Source organism: Oncorhynchus keta, chromosome 14 (assembly GCF_023373465.1).
Source record: "Oncorhynchus keta strain PuntledgeMale-10-30-2019 chromosome 14, Oket_V2, whole genome shotgun sequence".
Classification (NCBI taxonomy): domain Eukaryota; kingdom Metazoa; phylum Chordata; class Actinopteri; order Salmoniformes; family Salmonidae; genus Oncorhynchus; species Oncorhynchus keta.
In genome coordinates, this window is record NC_068434.1 from 59282779 (window position 1) to 59303310 (window position 20532).

General features: G+C 41.6%; 1 protein-coding gene across 4 annotated transcripts; it reads right to left on the bottom strand.

Annotated features, from left to right (window-relative positions):
- Positions 1 to 531: 531 nt before the first annotated feature.
- Positions 532 to 15074, bottom strand: LOC118393724 (receptor-interacting serine/threonine-protein kinase 2-like). Of its 4 annotated transcripts, XM_052462045.1 has the most exons (14): positions 14963 to 15074; positions 14786 to 14864; positions 14538 to 14589; positions 6865 to 7010; positions 6127 to 6280; positions 4893 to 5042; positions 4485 to 4627; positions 4289 to 4338; positions 3988 to 4137; positions 3479 to 3564; positions 3191 to 3259; positions 2954 to 3095; positions 2624 to 2800; positions 532 to 1999 (listed from the first exon to the last, which is right to left on the bottom strand). In XM_052462045.1, exons 4-14 carry the CDS (start codon positions 7008 to 7010, stop codon positions 1686 to 1688), a joined length of 1581 nt encoding a protein of 526 aa, XP_052318005.1. In that variant the 5' UTR covers positions 14538 to 14589; positions 14786 to 14864; positions 14963 to 15074; the 3' UTR covers positions 532 to 1685. The 4 variants fall into 4 exon arrangements, with proteins under 4 accessions (XP_052318005.1, XP_052318007.1, XP_052318006.1 ...); XM_052462047.1 differs by lacking the exons at positions 14538 to 14589; positions 14786 to 14864; positions 14963 to 15074 and adding an exon at positions 8015 to 8151; XM_052462046.1 differs by lacking the exons at positions 14538 to 14589; positions 14786 to 14864; positions 14963 to 15074 and adding an exon at positions 7664 to 7785.
- Positions 15075 to 20532: the final 5458 nt, after the last annotated feature.

Here is a 20532-nt window from a genome sequence, read left to right on the forward strand (position 1 = left end):
ATATATATATACACACACACACACTTTGTGTTCACAGTGTATTTGTTTGATTTACAACTGCACTGGACCAAGAAACAAAAATGAAGAAAAACAAATGACCGATAATGAATTATTCAGATTTCAAATGAAATTCATTTGGTTGGAGGGAAGTGAACTGATTCTCATTTACTGTGTAATTTATCTCACCGGTGGTAATTTGCAGGTGCCGTCAGGGTGAAAATAGCCATTCAACCAGTTTTGAAATGAGAAAACACCCACTGGGTACAGATGACAGTCGTATATTCTACATTGGTTCAACGTAATTTCATTGAAATTGTGTGGAAACATCATTGATACAACAAGTGCGTGTGTGCCCAGTGGGCAATATATTTGAGCGCAACAGTAATAGGCAACAATTCTACAAGTAGACCTACTTTACACCACTGGGTGGAAATGACAGCCTCTATTAAACATCTTCCTTTGTTTCTGAGTGCATGAACTCCAAAACCAACAAGAAAAGAGTTGCTTGAGTGTCAAGGAGGAGTCTTGATCTAATGTTGTTAAGAGATTAATTTGCTTTATTATACAACTCCAAATATTCAGATCATTAGGCAATTCACATACAGACAGTGCTTTGAGGAAATTACTGTCTTCTGTTCTCTGCATGATGTTGAACAGACCAACAACAACAAAAATATGTATACTATGATATCATTTGACAAGACCCCTTTTTTACCCTTTTAGTACATAAACGTCTTTAGACTGTACTTACAATGTGTGACAATTGGTACTGTGTGAAGACCAGACATGCAATTAGACATGTACTGTTAAAAGGCGTGTTGTGCGAGATGGGCAACAAAATCAAAGGGTACCCTGAGGGGAATGTGACAATGACCTATAGGTTAAAGGATTGAACAGATATACAAACGCAAACAACCTGCAAAAAAGGCATAAAATGAGACTTTAAGTTCAGTTATTTTATCTGATAAACCAACAGATAATAATCTTGTTACAAGATACCAAGTCAGACACTGCTGAACAGGACAATCCAAACTATGTTGAACATATAGTTTTGTACAATATGTACTTTACAAACAGGCTGTCAAAAGACGAGCTACATTGTGGAACCACATAATAGCCCACAGAGCAGAGAGAGGGCCAAAAGTCATGACACAACATAGAAAATGTAGCATCTAATATTGAACAAACTGTTTTCTGTGTGTTAGCTCAGTAGTTATCACTCATTATCGATAGTGATGGGTCATAAACATGATCAAAGCAGATGAATCATCCACACAGCTATTCACTTTCATTGGTTTCTCTCCAACACTATTGTTTCTATCATTTGACTGTCACAGAAGCTTCCTCTAATCAAACATTTATTTAACATCAACTTCAGAGGTAGCACCACTCTGATTAAATACTCAAGAGTTATCAAAGGAATGGACAGGTGTGTCCCCAACATGGATCTCTATGGATATAGATGAGTCATTGCAGCTGTTCTGATGAAATTAGGAATCTCAGGTTCTCCAATGTATATTCACTCTGACTGACCGTGGTCTGTATTAGACTTGAGTGAGTACAGATTAGATTTGGTTAGGGTTCCTCAGCTCTTCACTCCAAGACTGGTCTCAATTGACATTTGATACATTTGGTTAGGGGCCTTTCACTACACAACCACCATTCTAATAACCATCCATCCACCTTCAGTGAGACATCTGTGAAGGGCCACGATTGGTGGCAATGGACATCATACCAAGGGTGGTAGCTACCAGGGAAGCTGCGTGTTCCCCTAAACAGGTACAGGTGTCCAGTAGGGAACGTGTGCGAGCGGTCAGTGTCAGAGAGGCAGAGATGACCTCATAGGCCTCCAGGGGAAGGGCCCGCCGTGAGATGAGCACATCCAGTAGGTTGTTGAGTCGGCCCTCCGTCATGCCTCGAATGATGCCCTCACGCCTCTCACGCAGGATACGACAACAGCTCACCGCCATCGGAGTCGGAGACACACACCGTGCAGCTGCTGACAAGAAGGGAGGGTGAAGTTTCAGGGATGATACAAACACTAGGATATCACATCTCTCACACACACACACTTATAAAACACAAATCATGTAGAGGGAACCTTGAGAAATATCAGTAGCTATCTGATATGAAAGACAGTAATACGTACAGGAGATTATTTCACTGAAGATTGAAATTTATAGCCCTAGTAGACAAGTTACACTCTTATTCAACACATTACTCACCATCATAAATGTCTAGTAGCCATGTATTGCTTTAAAAATATATATATATATATTTGGATTTACTGGGACAACAGACAACTTATAGAGAAAAACAAAGATCCTCAAGGGAGGAAACGCATTGGATAAAGATAAGACTGTGAAAGGATGGCCATGCAGGAAACCAGCAATCCCCAAAACTGCTTACTGTGCACATACAAACACACAGAGGGAGGCACTGTTTGTAACGTCTACTCATTTTCATATGGCTTTACTTTGTCTTCACCTTTTTCAGCAACATTTAAGAAACATGCGAGAAAAAGATACGTCTATTCTAGATAGCTACAGTCTGGGGCTGTACATCAGTTTGCAGACAAAACGGGGTAATAGGTGGGAGGTCTAAGCTTAAACACATTTCCTACAATGGGAGCTGGCAGTGGGCTGGTTGAAAGGGCTCTGTCTGAGGGCTTTGGAGGGGCTGGAGTAGAGTGGGGGTGGTGGGCTCTGTCTCTGGGCGACACCTCCCGTCCCTCTGGGATGCTCAGGACCCAGGCCACTGCTGGGACTGGTGAAAGACACCACACAGCCAGTCACACAGTCTGGGGAGAGAACCGTTGCTGTTAGACTGTCCACAATAAGGTATAAATGAATCATTACTTAATAAAGAAGATAAATAAGAGGATGGTTTCGCTGACAACAAACTGAGCACATTCACAAACTGCTCTCATTATCGATCAGTTTTAAGTTCTTACCCTGACAGTGACTCCTCTGGGATGCTTCCCCTGTATATATGGCTGTAGGGGGACTAGGGAGTGTTTCACTAGGACAGGAAGTCTGTGGAAAGGGCAGTGTTTTGTTGCCCACACATTTAGTGTCTCCGGGACCAGCGCAGGCCTAGTATGAGATATGAAAATATTGTTTTCAATGTAATAGACATCACAAGCATTAAGTACAATCAGAATATCTCAAAAAATGTGAGCCAAGCTCACCTCTAGGTTGTTTATCTCAATGGGAATATCCTTCACAGGATGGATTTTAGAGTTATGTAGCGCCCTCTCCTGGTAAAGGGACAGAAATCACATACACATGTTCGCTCATGATTAGTGACGGGTCTATTTACTGTTTTCAGTAGTAACTGTTGACAGATTAAAAGCACATGAAACATATCCTGATTCCCTCAGTCAAAAATAAAACCTGATAGCAGATCAGGGTTGTGGACATGGAGAAAATCGGACTTCGGAGTGTAATAGAACTTATTAAATGAGGATGATCTGTACCTTGCTTTCCCTCACACTGAGGGTAGCCCTTGTCATTGCATCAGGATCAAAGGTTGCTATGGCGCTCCTCAATTCCAGTGCACAGTCTGTGGACAGAGAGCAAGAGAAAGAAGAAGACATGAGAAAGATGTCCTGCCAAGTAAACATCACATTGGCCATAAGGCACCAAAAGTTCACATTTTTTTAACATCCAAATGACAGTCATAGGCAATGAAATACATGGATAGGGACTAGCATCAGAAAATAAACAGGTAAACACAATTTAGATGAGAAGATTCAAAGAGTCTCATTGACTAAGTGGGGTATGGGATTGTATCTCTCAGTCTCGGCATATGGAACAGAGAGGAAGTGGGTGCTGCAAGTGGTTCTGCCTGTCACCTGTCCTTAACAGGCAGGTAAGTAACCAGTCAAGGACGGGGGTCTTGTAGGGAGAGATCAAAGTCCAGGCACAGCAGCTCTCATCACCATTGTATATCTATACTCTGATTCACCCTCACAGACAGACTTACCCTCTGCTGTTGGACGGCTGTGTGGGTTAGTGCTCCAGCAGCTGGTCATCAGCCGGGAGAGTGTATGGCAGTGGGGTAAATTCTTGGGTAGCAGCTCACCCTCCAGGCCTGAACCAACCCCATCCTCACCTGAAAGCAGCTGGAGCAAATCTGCTTGGGTATAGACAATGACATGATGTGTTACAAATTCTAAACGTAATACAATATTGAGACTGTATGATACACGGCCAGGTATAGCCTAGTCTCCGCTGATAGAAACAAGAGCTGTTCTTTGAACAGACAGAAATAAATAGAGACACACCTCCACACGGTTGTCTTCTGTTCAAAGTCTCCCACAGCAGCACACCAAAGCTAAAGAGAGAAGATGTTAATTGGGTAGCTGCATGTTCATTAGTAAAGGCATCTGTAGAAGTGGTAAACCCCTCCTTCCCCACCTGGTAAATTGAATTGGTGAATATGACTGTTTGAAGTGGCAGGATCGTGAAAGGTGACCTCACCTGTACATGTCTGCCTCCACAGAGGGTGTGGTCCCTGTCAGGGCCTCAGGAGACAGGTACACCAAGTCCCTGAAGCAGGGCCCTTCTCCAGCAGAGAGAGAGGAGCCAACCCTCCACTCCCTGGGCAGGCCCCAGTCACTCAACTGGAAGTAGGAACATGAAGATCCACACACATGAACATAAACATCCACACACAAACCGACAAAAACCCCTGCTCTAACACAGACTCAAACCCACACATGTACACTGTAAAGCTTATACCTGTAACTGTTCACAATACACCATATCCCATGGATCATATACTATCAATCAAATGGAGTTCTTTCTCACATTAGTTTCACTACTCAGAGAGAAGGTTTTTGTTTCTGTCGTGCAGGACTGGGTCAGTTATCAGTCACTGTTCTCTACCTTGGCCCGGTACTGCTGGTCCAGGAGAACATTGGTGGGTTTCAGGGCCTGGTGGGGGAGTGGTATGCAGTGGAGGTGGCACAACCCCTCTGCCACATCTAATAGGATGCCAAGCCTGAAACTCATGGGTAGACCTGGATACAGCTGGGTCTGGCAGGGATAACAAGAGTTACAATCATTCAACAGATTCAGCATGAACTCGATTCACTTCAGTAAAATGGATCATAAATAAATGGGAACTGAGAATGACTTGTGGGGGAAAAAAAGCACATGACAACACAAAGTTGAAATTGTGAACTGAAAATGCTAAAGAATTCAACATGGTCACGACACAACTTACTGTATGTAAACACAGTTTAACCACAGACAGTCTAAGTTATGCGCAGTGGAATGAAGTCACACGTCTACTGTCTGAAGTTATGTTCCAGCCAGGGCACTTTCTCGTGAACCAGGAAAAGCTCTTTGTGTAAATAAGGCAGTGATAATGCTGATGACAGAGAGATCTATTTTTGCAGCAGCCAGGGGCTTTCCAGACACAGTATGTGGGTGAAAGGACAGCACTGTTCTCCATGAAGACACAGGAATTGTAAATAAAGCAATCAAAAGAAGGGCATTTATTTGATGAACTTTATATGTGTCTATCGAAGCTCTGACCAGCAGTTTGTTGATATACACTGAGTGTACACAACTTTAAGAACACCTGCTCTTTCTATGACATAGACTGATCAGGTGAATCCAGGTGAAAGCTATGATCCCTTATTGATGTCAATTGTTAAATCCACTTAAATCAGTGTAAATGAAGGGGAGGAGACAGGTGAAAGAAGGATTTTTAAGCCTTTAGACAATTGAGACATGGATTGTGTATGTGTGCCATTCAGAGGGTGAATGGCCAAGACAAAATATTTAAGTGCCTTTGAACGGGGTTTGGTAGTAGGTGCCAGGCGAACCGGTTTGTCAAGAACTGTGACGCTGCTGGGTTTTTCCTGCTCAACAGTTTCCCGTGTTTATCCAGAATGGTCCACCATTCGGGGGGCTGCGACCCATTCCCTGTGGGGGGCTGCGACTCAATATTAGGAAGGTGTTCCTAATGTTTGGTATACTCGGTGTACACTGTAGGCCGCAACCAAGGGAAAAGTTGCAGAGCCAAGTTCGATGAATCAATTAGCCTACTGCCACACACTATACATGCATATTCATATTTTAGTTAGACTTAGTGCTCATATATTATACTGACCTGGTATAGTAGAGAGTGTAGAGAGCCCTCGGGCATCCAGTCATACAGCAGGCCCATCAGACACCAGGCCTTGTACACACCCAGAGGAACCAAAACCCTCTCTGAATGGACTTTTCTGACCACAGCCACGTCTCCCATCCACTCAGTCCACTCACTGTTTAGAATATACACACACATATGCAGTAAACAAATATAAAAACACACAAACCCTCAAAACACACACATCAGAGAGAGAGGCCGCTCTAGCCTGTCTTCTCTCGAGAGCCAGGTCTGCCTATGTGCCCACTGCCCACAAAATGAGGTGGAAACTGAGATGCACTTCCTAACCTGTTGCCAAATGTATGACCATATTAGAGACATATTTCCCTCAGATTACACAGGCCCACAAATATTTTGAAAACAAATCACATTTTGATAAACTCCCATATCTATTATGTTTAATACCACAGTGTGCCATCACAGCAGCAATATTAGTAACCTGATGCCACAAGAAAAGAGCAACCAGTGAAGCATAAGCGCATGGCTAGTAATAACACTTTTAAAGTAAATGTCTCTATTATTTAGACACTTTTGTGAGTGTAATGTTTACTGTTAATTTCTGATAGTTTATTTCACTTTTGTTTTTTATCCATTCCACTTACGTTGGCAATGTAAACATGTTTCCCATCCCAATAAAGCCATTTGACTTGAGAGAGAGACTTAGTCATTACATTTGAGTTTGAGATAAGCCAATTTTACCTTCGACTTGCAGTGCGAGACGACAGGAGCTTGATTGACACTTGTAGCTCTGTTCTCCGGTAAGTACCCTGAAGACACCCGCCTGCGCTGGTTCCGCACAAGATCACATTTAGCACGTCCTCTTCACGAACAGTTTCCACCGCCATCTGATAGGAACAGAAACCAGTCGACTCAATAATAATACAACTTAGTTTTATTTTATCTTGCTTGTTGCTCTGCCATGGGACTAATGTATTTGTCTTTCACTGCACTGACAAATTGAATAGCGACCAGCCGCGTGTGCTATAATGAGTGTGTTTACATCTACACGATTGGCTGCTTTGTTCACGGAAATCCCCTGGCTAGCTACATAGGAAATATAAAATGAGGGCTGAAGTCTTTTTCTTCTTTTTTTGTTTTACTGTCGATGGTGTAACAACGGATAAAGGCGGCGGCATAACTTCAATTTGAGAGCGAGTAAGAGGGGGAATACAATACATCACACCAGATAGATCTACAGCTAGGCTATAAATAGGCTTGAACAACTCCTGATTCAACTACCCACTGGGCAAAAACAGGGTGAATCAACGTTCTTTCTACGTGATTTCAACCCCCCAAAATCTACATGACAATGTTTAATCAACGTGGAAAACTAATTGTATTTCCAAAAAGTCATCAATATAAGGGCAATTTCGTCATTTTTCACCCAACTTTTAACCTAAATGCAATGACATAGTGAATATTTCTGTTGATTTCACTCTGAATTCATGTTAGTTGACAACTCAACTAAATGTAAATCAAAACTAGACGTTAAACTGACCTCTGTCCCTAGTGGGTACTGACTCCTGAACAACTCATTCCGCTGATAATGTGTGACGTAAACTGGGAATTTCCCACCTCTAACCCCTAACAGCACTCTACAGGAGGCATGAGGAAATCCTTTTCAGTCCTTTCACTTTTACATATGTCAGTCAAGAATTAAGTAGTTTTAATTATTCCATGGTAGCCGAATTACGCTGAGATGTCATTTTAAAATGTACACCAAACAAAACCCATTGATTTCAAAGTTTATGTTACACGCTGGTACTACTACTACTACTACGTCACTCTATCGCTCTTTATGTATTGAGCTATCTTTTGTTTGAGCACCTCCATATCACTTTGTCCTCACCTGTGAGTATTGTTTTTGGTTATGGTGTTAGTTTGCTGGTGGGAAAAGGGGGAACCAAGACAAGTTTCCCATGGGCATACACTAGCCCGTATGTAAACTTTGTTAACACTAGTTAGAACTGAGCGGACCACACACAGTATTTTTGGTTAGTTAGTTAGCTATTGTTGAAATAGGCTAGTCTAGTTTTGGATGCTTATTGTTTCTTTCCTTGGGTCCAGCTCAGCCCCTTTTCCTGCTCGCTCCCCCCCCAATTACCGTGTGTTTTCTAATAAACCATGCGTTTGCCGGTAATTTAGTTGTCTGTGGTTATTTCGTTCTCACTTGTACTTTTTCACTATTATAATTTGCACGAGTTGTTACGGGTCTCGTTACCATCTCCCCTAGACTGTCGGGACAAAAGGGATTTGTAACAGTTTTTAACAAACCATAACTCTAAAGATACAAATTTGCTGAAAGGAATCGTAATATATATAACCAGTTTCAGGGGACAAAAATGATGACCGCATCGCCATACCGGTTGCAAAAAATAAATGCGAATATATTTGATGTACTGATTCCATGGCACATGGTTTATGTATGCAGAAATGTATACACTACCGGTCAAGAGTTTGGACACCTACTCATTCAAGTTATTTTATTTTTATTTGTAGAATAATAGTGAAGACACTATGAAATAACACGTATGGAATTGTGTAGTAACCAAAAAAGTGTTAAACAAATCAAAATATATTTGAGATTCTTCAAAGTAGCCACCTTAATGACAGCTTTGCACAATCTTGCCATTCTCTCAACCAGCTTCATGAGGCGACCTGGAATGCATGAGTGGCTTGGATGAATAAGGTGACCAGAGTAAACTGCCTGCTACTCTGTCCCAGATGCTAATATATGCATATTAGTAGTATTGGATAGAAAACACTCTGAAGTTTCTAAAACTGTTTGAATAATGTATGAGTATAACATAACTCATATGGCAGGTGAGAACCTGAGAGAAATCCAACCAGGAAGTGGGAAATCTGAGGCTTGTAAGTTTTTTTTTTTTTTTTTTTTTTTTGCAGTCTGATTTATTTAGAATTCAAGGGACACTAAACCAGCATGGCTACCACACCATTCTGCAGCAATAAGCCATCCACTCTGGTTTGCACTTAGTCCCACTATCATTTGTTTTTATAGAGAACCATAACCCAACACACATCCAGGCTGTGTAAGGGCTATTTGACTAAGAAGGAAAGTGATGGAGTGCTGCATCAGATGACCTGGCCTCCACAATCAACATATTTTGATTTAACACGTTTCTGGCTACTACATGATTCCATATGTGTTATTTAATAGTTTTGATGTCTTCACAATTCTACAATGTATAAAATAGTAAAAACAAAGAAACCCTTGAATGAGGTGTCCAAACTTTTGACTGGTACTGTCTATGTAGCAGAAAAGCTGTAAAAAAACAAACAAGATGTGTGTGGTGGATGGGTTAATAAAAACGATACGAAATAAACCTATGCACAAGGACTACTTTTAAATTTCCACTGAACATTTTACAAAAACACATTTACAGGAAAAGTGTGCAGATACGTTTGGCAACAGAATAAAACTAATTATGTTACCAAACTTTGCATCTGGACAGTTTTTCTGAGTAAATGTTTCTTGTTTGTTTTACTGAGTAACTTGTTCAAAGTAGTCAGTGCATAGAGTTGTATGGTTTGTTATTAACATTTTAAATGTTTTTTGTTTGCCATACATTTTTAAGTGACAAAATGGAGTCTCAGCGTAATTCTGTTCCCATGGAATTGTTTTATTTCACCTTTATTTAACCAGGTAGACCAGTTGAGAACAAGTTCTCATTTACAACTGCGACCTGGCCAAGACAAAGCAAAGCAGTGTGACAACAACAACCATACAGTCCATAACAATAGAAAAATCTACGTGTGCAAATGTAAGTGTGTGCAAATGTAAGATTAGGGAGTCAAATAGGCCATATAGGTGAAATGAATACAATTTAGCATTAACACTGGAGTGATAGATGTGCGGGTGATGATGTGCAAGTAGAGATACTGGGGTGCAACAACAAAAAAGAACAATATGTGGATGAGGTAGTTTGGTGTGCTATTTACAGATGGGCTGTGTACAGGTGAAATGATCAGTAAGCAGCTCTGACAGCTGATGCTTAAAGGTAGTGAGGAAGTTAAGGCTTCAGTGATTTTTGCAATTTGTTCCAGTCATTGGCAGCAGAGAACTGGAAGGAAAGGCATCCAAAGGAGGTGTTGGCTTTGGGGATGACCAGTGAAATATACCTGCTGGAACACGTGTTGCTATGGTGAGATAAGGCGGTGCTTTACCTAGCAAAGACTTACAGATGACCTGGAGCCAGTGGGTTTGGTGACGAATGCGTAGCGAGGGCCAGCCAACGAGCATACAGGTCGCAGTGGTGGGTAGTATATGGGGCTTTGGTGACAAAACGGATGGCACTGTGATAGACTACATCAAATTCGCCTAGTAGTGTTGGAGGCTATTTTGTTAATGACATCGAAGTCGAGGATCAGTAGAATAGTCAGTTTTACGAGGGTATGTTTGGCAGCATGAGAGGAGGCTTTGTTACGAAATAGGAAGCCGATTCTAGTTTTAATTTTGTATTGGAGATGCTTAATGTGAGTCTGGAAGGAGAGTTTTCCAGTCTAGCCAGACACCTAGATATTTGTAGTTGTCCACACATTCTAAGTCAGAACCGTCCAGAGTAGTGATGCTAGTCGGGCGGGCAGCTATCGGTTGAAGAGCATGCATTTAGTTTTACTAGCATTTAAAAGCAGTTGGAGGCCACGGAAGGAGTGTTGTATGGCAATGAAGATTGTTAATACAGTGTCAGATGTATACAGAATGAAGTTTTCTGTTTAGAGGTTGATCAGAGAATCACCAGCAGCAAGAGTGACTTCAGTGATATATATACAGAGAAGAGTCAGCCCAAAAATGTAACCCTGTGGCACCCCCATAGAGACTGGCAGAGGTCCGGACAACAGGCCCTCCGATTTGACACACTGAACTCTATCTGAGAAGTAGTTGGTGAACCAGATGAGGCAGTCATTTGAGAAACCAAGGCTATCGACTCTGCCGAAAATAATGCGGTGATTGACAGTCAAGCCTTGGCCAGGTCGTTGAAGACGGCTGCACAGTACTGTCTTTTATCGATGGCGGTTATGATATCGTTTAGGACCTTGAGCGTGGCTGAGGTGCACCCATGGCCAGCTCGAAAACCAGATTGCATAGTGGAGAAGGTACAGCGGGTTTTGAAATGGTTGGTGATCTTTAAGGCAGGGCAGGATGCATATAGGTCTATAGCAGTTTGGGTCTAGAGTGTCTCCCCTTTGAAGAGGGGGATGACCGCGGCAGCTTTCCAATCTTCGGGGATCTCAGACGATAAGAAAGAGGTTGAACAGACTAGTAATAGGGGTTGCAACAATTTCAACGGATCATTTTAGAAAGAGGATCCAGATTGTCTAGCCCAGATGATTTGTAGGGATCCAGATTTTACAGCTCTTTCAGAACATCAGCTGTCCTGGTCTCAGTGCAGTGAGCAGCTGGGAGGAGGTGCCCTTATTCTCCATGGACTTCAGTGTTCCAAAACTTTTTCGAATTAGTGCTACAGGATGCAAATTTCTGTTTGAAAAAGCTAACCCTAGCTTTCCTAACTGATTGTGTATATTGGTTCCTGACTTCCCTGAAAAGTTGCATATCACGGGGGCTAATCGAGGCTAATGCAGTACGCCACAGGATGTTTTTATGCTGGTAAAGGGCAGTCAAGTCTGGGGTGAGCCAAGGGCCAAATCTGTTTTTAGTTCTACATTTTTTTTAATGGGGTATGCTTATTTAAGATGGTGAGGAAAGCACTTAATAATGTTTTTTGCCCCTAAATGAAAAGCTGTTGGGACACTGTTTCAAGGTCAAGGGAGAGATTGGTATAGGCTAAGCCTACTAGACACAGGAGGCAAGATGCTTTCCAATAAGTGCAGTATTGATTGAATAAATGTGCCTAGAGTAATCATTGACTGCATTGGCATTCATGTGCTCAATACCAACATTTTAAAAAAGTTGACATAATGTAAACCTAACAGGCCTACTTTCCCCCTCCTTCCAAGCAGGAGGGCTGCAACCAACTGCCTTTATATACCATCTGTGTCAGGAAGCCTGTGCTAGTGGAATATACCATCTATCCTCATATAAACAGGGTGCTTCGGGGTAAGTAGTCCAATAGTCTACCCACTTTTCTCTTATACACTGTTCAGACATAATTGACGCAAAACATTTTTTGGGGGCCAATGTTTATATGAGCACCTTTCAAACAGTTCCATTTTTACCACATTCTTGCCAGCATAAGCCTTTTATGCATCCTGTTCGCATGCCGGCACTTATTGGTTATCAATGGGAGTATATACTGATGTGGGTGGGAGTCTATTTTAATAAATCCATTGAATATACACTATCACAAAGCAATCCATTATGAATTATTTTAGGCAGGTTCTAAGAAACAAGACTAAGAAAAATAGAATAGCATATTTTGAGTTTAATGATGTTACTGGTCTGTGCAGCTTATTGGCTGCATGGCTGCGCCATGCAAATTAAAATCAATAGTTCATTATTTTGTTCATTAAACAGACAAGACACACATGCCCCTGCACGGATCAGTCAACACACATATTTTAAAGTAAGAAAATAATGGAATATAACAGAATCAACTTAAATGTCACGGGAACAGAACCGCTGTCATAACCAAAAAAGTGTGATTTTTGTTTGTAGGTCCCTGTAACTTAGAATCTGCTCCTTCCAATCATGTTAAGAAATCTGACCTGAATGAATTGCACACAGGCTCATCTGAAAAGGAGAGGTTGTGTGTAGCTGAAGAAGCTTATTCATATTAACCCATCATTCGATGGCTAATTGTTAGGCCTAATAGGCTACTGCAGTAAATCAGAATCAAATCGGTCTTCATCACACCATCACCCACTTTATTTCCTTTCAAACGCCCCACCAGTTATTTTGGCTGAAGACAGATTTGTAGTTTAAGTGAGACTGTATTTAAATGGAGAGAGAAAATGCCTTAACATCTTCTGTTAAGCTTTGTGATTAACAGGGAAACGTTTTTCAGACAACTATAGAATGATCATGATTTAATGTGTGCCGAAAAGCTCCTGCCAGCCAGAATTGACCAGTAGTGTGTGCCACAGAAAGTATTTGACTCTAGTCACAAAATTAAGGAAATTAGAAAATATTTGGTGGGGAGTTTGAAAGACATAAAGCGGGAGATGGTGTGATAACATTGACTGGTGATGATCAATTTACTGCAGTAGCCTATTACACCCAATAATTAGCCAACAAATGATATGATAATATGAATGAGCTTCTTTAGCTACACAGCCTGACGATTCACCATGCATGCCACGTTATCTACTGGGATTGGTCAACAATGTAGAGCAGAAGCCAAAGGGCTGTGTTGGAGAGGATCAAAACAGCAAGGTATCATGGGTAAATTGTGACCGATTTATCTATGATGCAAGGTAATTTGTTAATCCGTCAATCGGCAGTCACTTTGATGCTCTCGAACACGGTCATTTTCCTGGAAATGAATATCACCACTGCCTAGGCTTCATTGAAAATGGAAGGGCCACCATGTCCGCCGAGCGCTTTATATCAGCGCCTTAGAGCCAGCTTGAAGTTCTAACCTCTTGCTCGTTCAGCCATCCTATGGTGAAAATGAATGGGGAAAAGAATAGGGTTTTGGGATAAATGTCAAAAATAGGGTATAAGGTTGACACAAGCTAAGGAGATCGTATACATTTTGTTCTACGAGATAATATCAATAAATTAACCTGACCTTTATGAATTATGAAGCCTTCATGCTTTTCGGAATCACATAAATGCTACATAATTCACAAAATGCGATTAGCTGATGAAGCTTCTCATAGAACAAAACGTATAAGATCTCCACAACTTGTTGACCTCGTACCTTATTTTCGGCGTTTATCACAAAATCCTACAAAAACATCATTTCCACATAGGCTTTGTCCAACGAACCATGGCGGAGTTAGTGCCTACAAAAAAGACGCCATTGCTATTTATCTCTGGATTCACTCACTTCTCAAACCTGCGCTCCTTACACTGTAAATTGCAGCGTGCCGCTTAGGCCGCCTAGAGTGGCTCGCTTGTGGGCGTGCTGGCAGTATATGGCAGCACGTTCGACTGTGCGTCAAGAATTCAGCATAGCAACTGGCTATGATAGCTGAGGTTCTTAGCTAGGTTCTGAACTAATGTGTATACCAAACATTTTACGGTCCATACACAGATTGGCTACATAGCTAGCTACACATCCATAGGCATATAGGTATTTTCTTTATCCTCCACTGCACAATAAGCAAGACAATAGTTAGCTAGCTATGTTACTTCAGCTGCATTGCATGGCAAATATCAGCAAGGCAAGCTTACAAAATTGTACATTACATTCACAGTAAACATTTTAGCTAGCTAGATTCTTTCTTACATCCACTGTTTCACAAGACGACAGCCTGGTTAGCTGGTTGTTTCAGGAGTCCCTAAAGTATTAAACAACCAGAATTACAATTTCATACACATGTCACAACACCCATAAAGCTAATCAGCTAGCTTGCTAAATAGCGCTTTTATTTTTTTTGTATTTTTATTTTGTTAATTATCTTTATGACAACAAAAAAACATGGCACTGTAGCTAGTTAGCTAATAATACATAGTTTTCTAAATGGATTTACTTACTTTAATAGGTTCTCCCAGCCATGTGGATGATTGTAATCAAGGCAGCAAAGTTTCACCTGAGTGTTTTAGAGCATATTACCTGTGAATAAATTCATGAAATGGAGAATAGATTAAACTATTTACCCATTTAATAACCAGATCTTCATACAAATTTGCTATGCTGAATTCTTAACGTACGACCGAACGTGCTGTCATATGCTGCCAGCACGCCCACAAGCGAGCCACTCTCGGCGGCCTAATCGGACCGCAGCAAAAAAAATAACACCACCCTACTCCACTATTTAAATCTATTTAGTGTTATGTTTGTTCCTTATATAATGACAAACTGGGGCGTAGGTTTAACCACTTTTAATGAACATATACTTCAGCTAGAAAACTCCATGTTTAGCCATGCATTCCTTAACCATCCGCATAGCCTGCTGGGTAAACGTAGTCTAAATGTTATTAACACATAACAACACATCTTCTTTCCTGTAAAATAAAACTACTTTTCTATATAACTATACATGTCACATCACATTTGTTTACCCAACCTGCATAACATGCCATTTTCAATAACACACTTCTTTCCCCCAATTTTTTTTTCAACTAAATATAGTCTGTCAAACAATACTCTATTGTGGCTCTTTCTTTTCACAATAACAAAACATTCGGTCCAGGTGCCCCTTTTTGATTTTAATTTTTAGCAATTCTCCATAAGCATTTCAGGGGCTCTGACAGCATTCATTGTCAGTCAGGGTGTTCTGACTGAATTGTCCATTTCTAAAGGCATTTGACGCTTCAGCAGTATCCTCCTGATGATCCTCAGTCCCTTGAGTGAATGGTTGCAGCCTTAGATCCACTCTGTTTCGTCTCAGTCGTGATCCATGCTCCGTTTGGATCTCATAGGATCGCGGTGCAACTTCTCTCTGCACACACCCTTGCTGCATCCAGGTTCCTGTAGTGATGTCTCGGAGTCGTACATGATCTCCAGGTTTCAGTTCAGGTAAGTGTCTTGCACTTTTGTTGTGTCGCTGTTTTTGTTTCTTTCCATCGTGTGCCTTTTTCATCAGACCTTTGACAATTTTGTAGTAGGGTCTGTGGGTACTGGATGAGGTATTTGCGGCTCTGCTTGCTGCTTTGGCCTGTAGGTCAAACACATTTCACATGAAGCAGTGGCCTGGCTGATTTCCTGGTTCATTCTTGGCCAGTACATTTACTTCTCATGCTCGTCGTTTGCATTTTTCCTCACCCAAGTGGCCCTTGTGTATTTTCTGTAGCATTTATTTGCGTAGTGTCATGTGAATGACAATCTTGTTTCCTTTGAACACTATGTCATCCACAATGGTGAGCTCTGCTCTGCACATCCAGTAATCCTGTATTCTCCTTGGACAGTTTTTCTGTGCAGGCCATCCTATCAGTGTTTCTTTCAACTCTGTCATTGTTCGGTCAGCTGCGGTCTCTTTGATCTGCTCCACTCTCTCAGACACAGGAAGTGATGCTACAATCATGTCGAGGTAGGCCTGAATCGCAGTGTTTTTTTTGTGCCAAAGCTCTCCTTGGCGACTGCTCGAGAGAGTGTCGGCGGCGAACATGAACTTTCCCGGGGTATCGATCATCTTCACATACTTTTGCAGTCTGATCAACATTCTCTGGATTCTCATTGGACAACCATTCAGTGGCTTAGACATGATTGACACCAATGGTTTGTGGTCGGTTTCTACTTCGAAGTCTCGTCCGTAGACGTACAGTGCCTTGCGAAAGTATTCGGCCCCCTTGAACTTTGCGACCCTTTCCCACATTTCAGGCTTCAAACATAAAGATATAAAACTGTATTTTTTGTGAAGAATCGACAACAAGTGGGACACAATCATGAAGTGGAATGACATTTATTGGATATTTCAAACTTTTTTAACAAATCAAAAACTGAAAAATTGGGCGTGCAAAATTATTCAGCCCCCTTAAGTTAATACTTTGTAGCGCCACCTTTTGCCGCGATTACAGCTGTATGTCGCTTGGGGTATGTCTCTATCAGTTTTGCACATCGAGAGACTGACATTTTTTCCCATTCCTCCTTGCAAAACAGCTCGAGCTCAGTGAGGTTGGATGGAGAGCATTTGTGAACAGCAGTTTTCAGTTCTTTCCACAGATTCTCGATTGGATTCAGGTCTGGACTTTGACTTGGCCATTCTAACACCTGGATATGTTTATTTTTGAACCATTCCATTGTAGATTTTGCTTTATGTTTTGGATCATTGTCTTGTTGGAAGACAAATCTCCGTCCCAGTCTCAGGTCTTTTACAGACTCCATCAGGTTTTCTTCCAGAATGGTCCTGTATTTGGCTCTATCCATCTTCCCATCAATTTTAACCATCTTCCCTGTCCCTGCTGAAGAAAAGCAGGCCCAAACCATGATGCTGCCACCACCATGTTTGACAGTGGGGATGGTGTGTTCAGGGTGATGAGCTGTGTTGCTTTTACGCCAAATATAACGTTTTGCATTGTTGCCAAAAAGTTCAATTTTGGTTTCATCTGACCAGAGCACCTTCTTCCACATGTTTGGTGTGTCTCCCAGGTGGCTTGTGGCAAACTTTAAACAACACTTTTTAAGGATATCTTTAAGAAATGTCTTTCTTCTTGCCACTCTTCCATAAAGGCCAGATTTGTGCAATATACGACTGATTGTTGTCCTATGGACAGAGTCTTCCACCTCAGCTGTAGATCTCTGCAGTTCATCCAGAGTGATCATGGGCCTCTTGGCTGCATCTCTGATCAGTCTTCTCCTTGTATGAGCTGAAAGTTTAGAGGGACGGCCAGGTCTTGGTAGATTTGCAGTGGTCTGATACTCCTTCCATTTCAATATTATCGCTTGCACAGTGCTCCTTGGGATGTTTAAAGCTTGGGAAATCTTTTTGTATCCAAATCCGGCTTTAAACTTCTTCACAACAGTATCTCGGACCTGCCTGGTGTGTTCCTTGTTCTTCATGATGCTCTCTGCGTTTTTAACGGACCTCTGAGACTATCACAGTGCAGGTGCATTTATACGGAGACTTGATTACACACAGGTGTATTGTATTTATCATCATTAGTCATTTAGGTCAACATTGGATCATTCAGAGATCCTCACTGAACTTCTGGAGAGAGTTTGCTGCACTGAAAGTAAAGGGGCTGAATAATTTTGCACGCCCAATTTTTCAGTTTTTGATTTGTTAAAAAAGTTTGAAATATCCAATAAATGTCGTTCCACTCCGTGATTGTGTCCCACTTGTTGTTGATTCTTCACAAAAAAATACAGTTTTATATCTTTATGTTTGAAGCCTGAAATGTGGCAAAAGGTCGCAAAGTTCAAGTGGGCCGAATACTTTCGCAAGGCACTGTATTGGTGAAACCGTTCGCAAGCGTATGTGCTTGCCAGTAGTTCTTTCTCTATTTGTGCATACCTTGTCTCTGCGCCTTTCAAGGCTCTGGACGCATAATCGTTGAGTTTCCATGTGTCGTAATGCTGTTGCAGAAGAACTGCTCCCAGGCCAAACTGTGATGCGTCTGTTCATGGGACCATTCCCATTCATTTTTCTGTTCCCGAAGACATCTGAGTGGAGCGGAGTGTGCTGACAGTTGAGGTATGAACTTTGCAAGGTAGGTGATCATGCCCATGAAGCATCTCACGTTGTCCTTGTTCTTCAGGCGCTCCATGTTGTTGATGGCTGATGTTTTCCTCGGGTCTGGATTGACTCCGTCCTCAGAAAGTACATCTCCCACGAAGGTAAGTGTTTTCACACAACTCACATTTGTCCTCGTTTAGTTTTAGGTGGACTTTCTGTGTCCGGTCCAGCACTCGTCTCACTCTAGCATCCTTTTCTTCTTTTGTGGACCCCCAGACGATGGTGTCATCCATCATAGTCTCCACTCCTGGAATGTGCTCGAAGATCATGTGGATTGTCTTGTGGTAGACCTCTGCCGCTGAGAGAATCCCATATGGTAGACAAAGAAATCTGTACCTGCCCTCAGGTGTGTTGAATGTGCATAGCCTTGAGCTTGCATCATCTAGCTTCATTTGCCAGAATCCTGAAGGGGCATCAAGCTTACTGAACCCCATTGCTCCAGCAAACTGCAACATTAGCTCTTCTCTGGTTGGCAACTTGAAATGCTCTCCCTTGATTGCTTTGTTGAGATCTCTCGGGTCTAGACATATCCTTAGATCGTCGTTCGTTTTCACCACAATAACCAGTGAGTTTACCCAGTCTGTAGGATCATCCATTTTTGTGATGACGTCCATCTTTTCCGTGCGTCCGAGTTCCTCTTTGAGCTTTATCCTCAGTGGGAATGGAACTTTTCTGCACGCACAACTGGAGTCATTTTGTCATCAGTACATATTTTGTGTTCTCCTGGTAAACATCCAAGACCCTCAAACACATCCTCATACTCAGCCAGTAGTGATTCTTGGTAATTTTCAGTCTGTGTTGTCACTACATACTCTTTTCAACAAATGGAGCTTTTCACATGCATTGAGTCCTAGAATAGGCTGTACACTCTTTTCCACAATCAGCAGCTGTGCTCTGAACTGTTTTCCTTTGTGCCTTAAAGTTGCTATGCAGCTACCTTTGACTGGTATGTTCTCCCCAGTATAACCAGTAACCTTAATTTTCACATGGTGTATTTTGCTCTTCACCTTCAGTGTGTTGTAGTCATCCAGCGACAACAGGTTTACCTGTGCTCCAGTATCAAGCTTGAATGGTATTGTAGTTTCATTCACCTTCAAAGGCACAATCCAATCAGCATTTACTGCATTGCATATTTCCACAGAATCAACAAAGAATTCTTCCATCTCCTCGACTGTGTGAACCTTTTTTTCTTTGTAACCTCAGCTTTGCAGCATTTTGAGTTTTTTAAATATATTTTTTTACCAGTTACATGATTTGCCATATGGAGGGCATTTTTTGGGCTTGTGGATAAATCCACATTTTCCACATGTAGTGTTTTGATTTCTCTTTTGCTTATTTTTGTTTTGTAAGGTGTTGTGTGTATTGCTCCTCTCTTTTTATTACATACACTGACGTCCCTTCCCTGCACAGCTCTTTAGCTTGTGCTCTGGTGGTTTCAGCTGCTCGACACATTCACTGCTTTATCCAAAGTTAAATCTTGCTCACACCGCAATCTCTCCTTTAGTCCCTTATCAAGTATGCCACAGACTATCCTGTCTTTCACTAGTGAGTCTTTCAGATTTTCAAATTCACACGTTTTGCTCAGTGTGTTCAGCTCAGCCAAATACTGGTCAAAACTGACTCCGTTTCTGATCACGAGAGAAACTTGTATCTCTCAAACGTGACGTCGTTCTGGCTTGGTACAAAGTACTCCTCAAATGTAGCCATTAGCACAGTCAATATCAAGTTTTCCTCGTCTTGCTGAAAGCTATTGTAAATGTCCAATGCATCCTCTCCAATAACATGCAGAAAAATGGAAGCTTTCAATTTGTCATCTCCCCCTGCACCACTGGCTGCTAGGTAGATATTGAATCTCTGCTTGAAACGTTTCCAATTGTCAGCTAAATTGCCTGTTCACTGCATAGGAGTAGGAGGACTAAGCCTATCCATGACGGAGAACAGGAACAGTGTCAATTTCTCTTACTTGAGTATGTTGCTCATCAACTTGCTCGTCAACAGATTCCAATGCAGCCTCCCTCTCGCTGCTGTCACTCTCGGTGCTGCGGCTCGCTCGTTGGCCTCGCTCTTTAATTTTTTATTTATTTTTTATATCAAATGAATACATAA

Bases quoted from the DNA above. Each gene is read 5' to 3' on its own strand.
- LOC118393724 (XM_052462045.1), bottom strand. From the start codon at position 7,010: ATGGCGGTGGAAACTGTTCGTGAAGAGGACGTGCTAAATGTGATCTTG. The intron at 4,138-4,288 runs GTGTGTCTCTAT...ATACCCAAGCAG, and splicing joins CAGAAGACAACCGTGTGGAG to ATTTGCTCCAGCTGCTTTCA. The intron at 3,096-3,190 runs GTGAGCTTGGCT...ATCTCATACTAG, and splicing joins TTGAGATAAACAACCTAGAG to GCCTGCGCTGGTCCCGGAGA.